The sequence below is a fragment of the Hermetia illucens genome, chromosome 2 (genome assembly GCF_905115235.1).
Source record: "Hermetia illucens chromosome 2, iHerIll2.2.curated.20191125, whole genome shotgun sequence".
Taxonomy (NCBI): Eukaryota; Metazoa; Arthropoda; class Insecta; order Diptera; family Stratiomyidae; genus Hermetia; species Hermetia illucens.
This window is the reverse complement of record NC_051850.1, coordinates 164,027,979-164,037,315: the sequence shown is the minus strand read 5'-3', so window position 1 is coordinate 164,037,315 and position 9,337 is coordinate 164,027,979. Positions and strand designations below refer to the sequence as shown.

Sequence of the window (9,337 nt, the reverse complement as noted above, 5' to 3'; positions counted from 1 at the left end):
GACAATTCTCACCCAGATATACCTGGAAATGTATTTATATATATATAATATTTCGCATCACATGGGACACCTGATTCATGACTTAACTAAATTTCAACTTCAGAATTTTCCATTTCACAAAGAAATAAGATAAATATTTCAATTTCCCCAAGGAATATCCCTTGACACCGAATTACATTATCAAGCAAATTGAGTTTTGAAACAAATGCATTCATCACAACTCGAGCCGGAAAATGTAATATTTTCAAAAGACATCCGTCCTCATCAATCATTCGCTTTCCTTTCCTATAATAATGCCTGCTTTCCTGATGTCCTCCTCCTTCACATCTTTTCATCAGTCACTGTTTAATTTGTCTTCCAGCGTAGCCGAAAAACAACACGGAAAAGGACATTAACGTTGCATTCATCTGAAATAATGGAAAATCGCGGAACGTTCTACTTCGTATCATTGCTGGGGAAAAAAGCATGCAAGACAATTTTTGCGAATGCTTTCGGTGACACAAATTTGTCTATTTAATTTTAGCCCAGCTATGCGACCACCATCACATATAGCTGGGAGAAACCGCGTGGGCATATTTTTTCTGTCGTTCAAGTTCACTTGGCATATCGTTGGCAAATTACTCGCAACGTCTGTTCAGCGAGTGGCGCTAAAATGTGGACCCAAGAAACCGGGTCGACCACACAGTCCGCAACAGAGACACTTGTTTCACGGATGTTTTCAGCCAAGTGCACCCAGACACTGCGCCAAGTACTTGGCGGTACTTGGCCCGATGAAGCTATGATTGGATAGCGAATTCTGGAATCTTTTTTGGGAAAACGCGGTCTTCCAGTTGAATTATTCTTCATTCGTCATCTTGTATCTCAGAAGGATGCATTTACGACTGCAGATCACTTATCGAGAACCATTTCAAACTTATGGGTAAATAGGAATTCGCTGAGGAACAGAGCAATCCGCAAAATGAATAAAGACGCTGATGATTCCTTTAAGTTTTGTTTTATTTATCGAGCTCCCGTAATAGATTCAACCACCCGAGACAGACCAAAACCAGATTCCCATCGAAATGCATTTTACTTCATAAGAAATAATTCGAGTTTTATTGCGAATCAATCCACGCGATGAAGATATCGTGACGTGCATATGCGAGTATGTATGTTGCTTCCAAGTCTAATTTTAAATACTAAAGCAAATAATCGGGGAAGCATATTGTTTACCGGAATTCCAAACAAAGCCTTCCCAAAAAGCATCAATTCCACCAAGTGCACTCCACCATACCAAACACGCCCAACCAGGAAATTCGGACTAAACTGTAATTTGTAAGCAATTTTCCTTTTTCCATTCGGTGTAGCCCGTCCTGTAAATCCACCTGCCGCTGGTCGCCATGTGGGAGCTTACAGCAAGGCAGGAAGGCATGTTGATAATTTGTTTATCGTAATTGGGCCAGAGCGGAGATCCCAGCATCCAAAAATAGGACACTTCGAGCAGCGGCGATGCGACTTGTATTCGCTATGAGTATTTGACAGGCATCTGCATCTCCGACTTGCTTCCACCATAGACTCCACGAGCGTAATCGTATGGAGGTGCAAACCACCGGAGAGCAGCTGGGAGCGATGTTTCCCAGCCCATCCGGCCGCCTGGGGATGAAGGAGCGAGGGTTGGTTAATGCACTTGAATATTCCCGACATGTTATTGTACAAGTCGTCCAAGTGCGGTCTCTGTTCCGTCGAACTTCACGTACGGAATTTTTCCTATTTCACCGTAAGTTTGATTGAGGTAAGCGGATTGCCACCGCGTTCTCGCCGCTCTTGGTGAAGCATCAAACGCGAACACATCTTTCGTTAATTTTAACCCAAAGGCTATTTATAAAAATGAATTTGGGTAGAAGTTTCGCTCGGCTCCGCTCTGTTTCTGCCAGATCCATGTCCGAGAACACTAACTTGTTGTTTATTTAATTCAGTTCGAGCTTTCCTCCGAGTTTTACGTGTGAATTTTACAAATTTCTCGCGTGATTGACTTTCTTTTTACATTTTTTTTTCTGTGACCAGTCACCCCCTTTGATAAGTTATATATTCGTCCTGTCGCCATAATCCTGTCGGAAACATAACTAGGAGAAAATACAAACGTAATCTCGTATATTTGTACCTGTGTAAAGTGGATACCTCACGAGGATAACGCTAAGGAGCGAGCCAGCCAGGCAGGGACAAGCAACCCATCGGACTGTATTGCTGCATCCGGTGAAAATTTAATCAAGAAAAGTGTTCAGCTTGAAAAATTACCGTGGAGTGTGGAAGTTGATTTGTTGTTTGAAATTCGTAGTCAAGGGAGGTAAAGTGCCGGGGACGCATCATAAGGCGGGAATATGACAACGCGTGGCATCCGCCGGAAGAAGTCCTCGCTCACTGAAGTGAAAATAGCAGTTCTCGGTGCACCTAGCGTAGGAAAAAGCGGTAAGTGTTTTTCTGCACATTTCACACCTAATCTTCCTTGGCTTTGATAAGGAAGAAACGTTTTGATGGATTGAATGGCGAAAGGTATATAGCGAGTCCTTACATCGACGGTACTACGCGATTTGGGAAGCCTTTTCTGCACAAAAATTAAAAGTATCTAAAAGGGTCACAAATGTGTACATAGTCAATAAAGAACAGATACAACCTAAAAAACGTACACACACCCTATGAATATTCAAAATTCAAGATACAACCTAAAATAACAACCCCATATTTCTGGAGCAAATAAAACACCTTCATTAGCCAAATTTATGATATAAAATTTGATTCAATTAATCGTAAATGTGTTTTGAAATTGCTCCCCATAGCCGAAAGCAAACAAAAATTAATTTTCATTTTGCATCCAAATCAATGGCCGCGTTATTACTGAATTTTTCATGATCCTAAGCAAATTATAATTATAAATTTCAATTGAAGCCAATGATTTTGCGTTATTTTACCGAAACCAATATTCAATTCATTCATTTAGTTGGCTAACACATGGTGGGATCATTCAATAGATAAAATTGGCTGCGAGTAACAAGAAAAAGAGAAAAAATTGGAACAGGAAAGGCTTTTGGAAAACATGGTCTTCTGGGTCAATAATTTGCACTTCAAGTTTCAAAGGGAAAAGGGATGCGTAATAGGGTTCAACTATTATATATACACCACAGTACGCTTTCTTCTGCGTTGGGAGTTTAGGAAAAAAATTGAAAGTATACCCTGCTTGTCACGAAAGGCTAGCAAGCTGGATATTACGAAACTCCTCTGCAACCGAAACGTCAAAAACTTCATGTATCATATATGACCTTTGGCTATCGGTTTATATTCAGTTTCTGGAAAGTGCACGCCCTCCTCGACAATGAATACTCGCTTTCTCGAACTTGAGTGAGAACTCTTCTGATAGAGCGGAATATTTCGAACCGAAGGGTGTTGTTGGGACTTTGAAGAGTACTCCGCTTCCCTGCTGCGCCTTAGTATTCTGGACAGGCAAGTGGTAGTAGACGCGACTTTCACAAAACGCACTTTTGTGGCATGAAAGTCGGCTTTTTGCAGAATTTTGACCGCTCGATTCCCATCCAGGTTCGGGAGCATTTCAATAATCCAGTGCTATGCACCAACAGAGAATTTTTTTTGGAAGTAGAGTAGGTGAATGCGCACAGAGTGTTGGACTCCCGCAACAGTACGATGCCGAACTACCAACTAAATGCCTCCCCTGTCATCAGAGAACTAGCCTGGAACCGTTTGACATAGTGCTTTGGGTGCTAGGCCTCACGCTCCCGACCTTGGGAGCCATCAAGCCATGGAATCCCATTCACCAACGGGAGGGAAGGGATTTGCTAATTTGTCGCGCAGCAGGGTTAACAACATACTAGGCGCAGACTTCTTGTGTCATTATGGGTTGCTGGTGGACTTACAAAACAAGTCTCTTACAGATCCCACGACCAACCTTAATTCGTCGGGCCAAATGGCATCTCACCCAAGTAAGAATCTTTCCTTACTTTTAGAAGACATTACCGTCTCTCGTGTTCGGCCGCTCCTCCAAAAGTTCAGCCAGATTACTACCGAGTGTGGTCTCTCAAAAGCAGTGAAGCACAATGTGCACAACCACATTAACACCATTAGTTCCCCGATCTTCTCGAAGGTGCGTTCTCTACCATCCCAGAAGCTGGCTATTGCGCGAAAAGTATTTGAGCAGCTTGTTCAACAGGGTATCTGTAGACCTTCAAACAGCTGTTGGTCTTCCCCTCTGCATATGGTCCCTAAGCCAAACGGCGCCCCTGTGGGGATTACAGAAGATTAAATGCACAAACTATTCCAGACCGATATCCAATTCCGCTTATCCACGACTTCGCGCATCATCTCCCAAATTGCCGCATCTTTTCGACCTTGGATTTAGCCAAGACATATCACCGAATCCCTGTAACTCCAGAAGATATTCCAAAGACGGCAATATGCACACCCTTTGGACTCTTCGAGTTCACACGGATGACTTTCGGGTTGTGCAATGCGGCGCAAACCTTTCAAAGGTTCATTCACTCGGTCCTGCGAAACCTCGATTTCTGTTTCGTGTACTTGGATGATGTTTTGGTCGCTTCTCCCTCATAGTTTGACCACTTAGCCCATCACGAGAGCATTTTTCAACGTCTCCTTGAGGCCGGGTTAGTCCTAATCGCTGAGAAATGCAATTTCCTTCAAATACAGGTGAAATTCCCCGGCCACTCCATTTCCCCCGGAAGGAATACAGCCCGACCCAAACAAGGTGCAAGCAATTACAAGCTTCCCGCGTCCGAAAACCGTGAAGGAGTTGAGGAGGTTCTTGGGCATGCTAAACTTCTATCGTCGTTTCCTGCCCAAGGCTGCCAATGCCAGCCCGTTTTGAACGCGTACTTATCTGGCCCCAAATCAAAAGGCACACGAGTGATTGTGTGGTTTGAAGAGGCTGTGCGCGCGTTTGATAAATCCCTTCAACAACTGGCCGACGCTCCACTCTTGGCATTTCCTCTACAGGATGCACCCCTAGCCGGTTTGTTGATGCCTCTGACATCGCTGTAGGTGCTGCCCTTCACCAAAAAGTGAATCAGGTCTGGCAGCCGTTGAGCTTTTTCTCTAGGCAGTTAAACCCCGCTTAACGGAACTACAGACCTTACAATCGAGAACTGCTGGCCGCGTACTTGAGCATTAAATACTTTCGCTTCTCCTTAGAAGGCAGGCCGATCATAATGTTCACGGACTGTAAGCCTCTCACGTATGCTTTGAAACAAAAACCCGACAAACAGTCCCCTCGTGAGCTTCGACACCTGAGCTTTGTAAGTCAGTTTACGTCAAATATCTAGTTCGTGTCCGGCAAGGATAACATAGTTGCTGACGCTCTGTCATGTGGTTTCGAGGTTAACACTCCTGCCTTACTCGATTTCTCGGCTATCGCCAAGGCACTGGAGGATGACGCAGTACTTCAAAGCCTCAAATCAAACCCCAAATACAAATTTCGGGAGTTGCCCATCTTCGGCCTGAACCTTTCTCTCTGCTGCGAATACTCGGAAAAGGGACCCCGGCCATACATTCTGGCCACCTTTCGCAAGGAACCGTTCCAGGCGGTTCACGACTTAGCGCATCTAGGTATCAGGACAACAAATCGGTTAGTCACCGAAAAATACTTCTAGCCCTCCATGAACAAGGATGTCAACTCCTGGGCCAGAGAGTGCATCGCATGCCAGAAGTGTAAAGGCACCAGGCAAGTAAGGAAAGAAGAGGGCTCATTCCCCCACACTACCAAACGGCTCCACACCATACAAGTCCACATAGTAGGCCCTTTGCGAGACTCGCGCGGTTTCAAGTATTGCCTTACAATCATCGACAGGTTTATGCGATGGCCTGAAGCAATACCTCTGAAGGATATTACGACGTAATCTTGTGCCGAAGCCTTCTGTCGAGAGTGAATTCCTTGCTTTGGTGACCCGGCAGTGGTGATCACTGACCAGGGAATGCAATTTGAGTCCACCCTTTTCTCGGAGTTAGGCAAACTCCCGGGTTTCAAACGCCAGCAGACTACGGCATACCACCTGCAATCCAATGAGATGCTAGAACGTTGGCACCGAGCGCTGAAAGCCACCATTATGGCACGCGACGATCCGTCCTGGACTCAAGTCTTGCCTCTCGTCCTACTCGACCTACGAACAGTCCGTCGAGAGGAATTTGCTGCCAGCCCCACGGAGCTGGTATACGGGCAAGAACCCAAGGCTCCCAAGTGATCCGGTCTTCGACAAGACATCGGGTCTCACAAAGTCAAATCAAAGCCACGTCTCTCACCCGACATTCGTCCGCACCGGTCTGTGAGCCCAAGGAACTGGACACGGCAGGTGTTGTCCGAAAGCCGCCGCTGCATCGATAGGAAGACCCGTACCGTGTTTTCTAGCGGGGAGAGCATTTCTTGCAGATCGAGGTCGGAGGACACAAAAAGGCGGTCTTCTTATCTAGGCTGAGGACCGTGTGCGCCCCAAAACAACGTCGCGTTCGCTTTGCGGAATGATGGAGAACGCAGTTCCGGGTTTGGTCGTTGAAACCCCTCGGTTACATCTGGGGACGAGTGATGTGGCGCAGGAGGGTTAACAACATTCGAAATTTATTCGAATGTTGTTAATGCGAGTGGATAGATGGCGCCGCCGGCACTCTCCATGGTTTATCCGAACTAGCCACGAGAAAGGAAAGTTTTTTTTCGTACTTGCCTAGCAGTGCAGTTTGTTCGTAGATAGTATCGATATGTATAAATCATTCTGATCACGCATTTACCCTTATATGCGAGTGCGATAGTGTCGTCCCAGTAAGATTTACAAATCGTTCAAAGCAAAGCCTCATTAGAGTTGATTTCGACAATTTGTACTTCCGCGTTACTCATCGTTGAACCCTTCAAACTCTTAGAAGGGAGACGACCAAATTATTATTTAGGATTGCAAAAAAGGGACTCAGTGAATTCGAAGAAATACGGGGTTGACTTGAAACATTTCACGCACGGCAACAACACAGACAAAAGTGCAACTGGAGTGAATTATTTGGTTTGCATCGAAATCACAGCCGCGGGTGTTCCATGCAGATAAGCCGTGCAATGGTTGTGTAATGTTTTAATAAGCAATTCCTGGTCTAAATGCGGCAATCATAATTCCACTGTCAATTAAAGAAATCACAGTTTGATTAAAAGTTCATGGAACCCCTTCTCGTCCGGTCCATTCGCCGGTCGAGTTCAATCTTCTTCGCAATAAGAAGAGCCCGAACATAATGCGCAACGCGACACCAGCTACTAATGCTCCCCATCATTTCTCTGAAAATGTTGTCTGGAGAGACTGTGCCTGCATAAAGCCGCTGACGAAAGCCGTCCCACCCTTTACAAGAGAAAAAGGTGTGTTCAGCGTCGTCCGCCACTCCAATGCAAAACACATAATCAAGCGATCGTGCCTTCTAAATCCCCTGAAGGTAAGACTGAAAACCTCCGTGCCCCCTTAGAAGTTGGATAGGGAAGTAATCAATTTCACTGTCCGTTCGATTTAGCCACGAATTTCAATTGTCAATGAGCCGCACAGTCCATATGATTCTTAGTTCATTTTGTCACGAGTAAAGGTGCATTAACTTTCTTCACGGGCAATCACCTCTCTTAAGTTTTCGCCGTTACGGCTATAGATAGTGTCATGGTCCTCGGCAAGAAGGGCAACGGGGATCACTCCCGCGATTGCAATCACGGCCAGTTCTGAGACAATGCGAAAAGCAGACGCCACTCGCAAAGCTCCCCATCTCTGCACTTGAGCAAGGCACTTACGATGCACCTGCCTGTCAAGGGCATCAGCCCATACTTCCGCGCCATAAAGCAAAGCAGACTGCGTTGCTCCCATAAGAAGATGTCTCCTAGTAGATATAGGACCCTAACATTCGCCATTAATCGACTCAAGACCGAGATTCCAGCTACAACCCTGCCTGCTGCTTTTTTGATTTGCTCGAAGAAGTTCATCTTCTAATCAAGCATTAAACCAAGGTATTTAACGGTTGATTTTGACTCTCTAGTTCAAGATGACTGCTTGTGTTTTTTCCAGCGCAAGGCTAGAATCGTCCATTTGCTTACCTGCCGCATCAATACGCCAAGTCTGCTTTGCGCCTGTTCAACACTGTCTCCGGCAACAAGTGCCGCAGAGTCGTCTCCATAATTGACCAGGCGCGTGTCCTCAGGCATATCGAATCTCAATAGACTATCGTGAGAAGCGTTCCAGAGGTCCGCCCTTGGATGAATCCTTGTGCTATTTCCGATGTGATTTCCATCCTCCTCTGGCCCTCTAGCGTCTCATAGAGCAGGAAGCGGTGTTTCAGATAAGCCCTCAATACCCGCAAAAGATAGCTTGGCACGTGAAATGGAGTTGAAGACATTTCTGGCTTCAAGCATTATGAGGAGTACTATCCATCAAGATCAGCGGCTGTGTGCCTTGGCTCGATGAACCGCATCCACGTCCTCCATAACAGCATTCACCGTGGATCTCCCTGTTTTGAACCCGCTCGAACTGCCTTGGGGATAAGTCCCGGCGGCGCGGATCGCCTCAGCGAGTACCCTCCTGATGAACTTTTCGAGCACGGCCGAGTCAAGCATACACAGCGGTCGGTATACAAACGGCAGCTCCGGGTCTTCTTTCCCTTGCTGATCTGCACAAGTCTTGCTTCCTTCCAGCGATAAGAAAAAATGCTCTCCTTCAAGCAAGCGTTGAACGCCCCGAGCAGCAAGTTTTGCCGTTTGCGGAACACCAGTTTGAAAACTTTCGCCGGGATACCATCACAAGCTTCTTGTTTTTCATGGTGAAAAACGCTTCTTCGAGCTCCCTCATTGAAAAAAGTGGCAAATCCTCGACGCTTTCCACGCTAGTGGAATCAACCCCGTACAATGCGATACTCAGTATGGAAGGCTTCCACAGAGCCCCGATTTTCTGGGTGGGAAGCTATTAGCAATTTGCAAGGGACCGGCCGCATTTCGGAGATGCGGCCAGATAGGTCACTAAGCGAAGACATGCAATGAAAGCGAAAGTTCCGTTTTCTGCAGGGACCGTGGCTCGTTTGGCCAGAGCGTTAAACACACTGCGGGCTCGAGACAGTGTCCACTCTTTAGGGCGGAACTAGAAATTTCTACAAATTAACATGCACCGGAGTGCACCGCTTAACAGCTGCTAGCGCAGTTCACTGCGGAGGTAAATACTGATCTAGTGCTAATCAGCGAGCAATACCGAAACAGGGACCCGGCTTCATGACATCTCGACTTACCCTCACGAGTCGTAATTTACCTCGTTGACCAGGTTATGCGGCCGCGAGCTTTGCTTGTACTTATCGC

At 46.1% G+C, this 9,337-nt stretch overlaps 1 protein-coding gene across 1 annotated transcript in view; it reads left to right on the top strand.

Annotated features, from left to right (window-relative positions):
* Positions 1 to 1,695: 1,695 nt before the first annotated feature.
* Positions 1,696 to 9,337, top strand: part of LOC119648160 (ras-related and estrogen-regulated growth inhibitor) — a 34,996-nt gene continuing 27,354 nt past the window's right edge. The window contains exon 1 of the mRNA XM_038049735.1: positions 1,696 to 2,445. Within this exon, the coding sequence (XP_037905663.1) occupies positions 2,358 to 2,445 (88 nt within the window). The 5' untranslated portion in view covers positions 1,696 to 2,357. The remainder of the gene's footprint in view (positions 2,446 to 9,337) is intronic.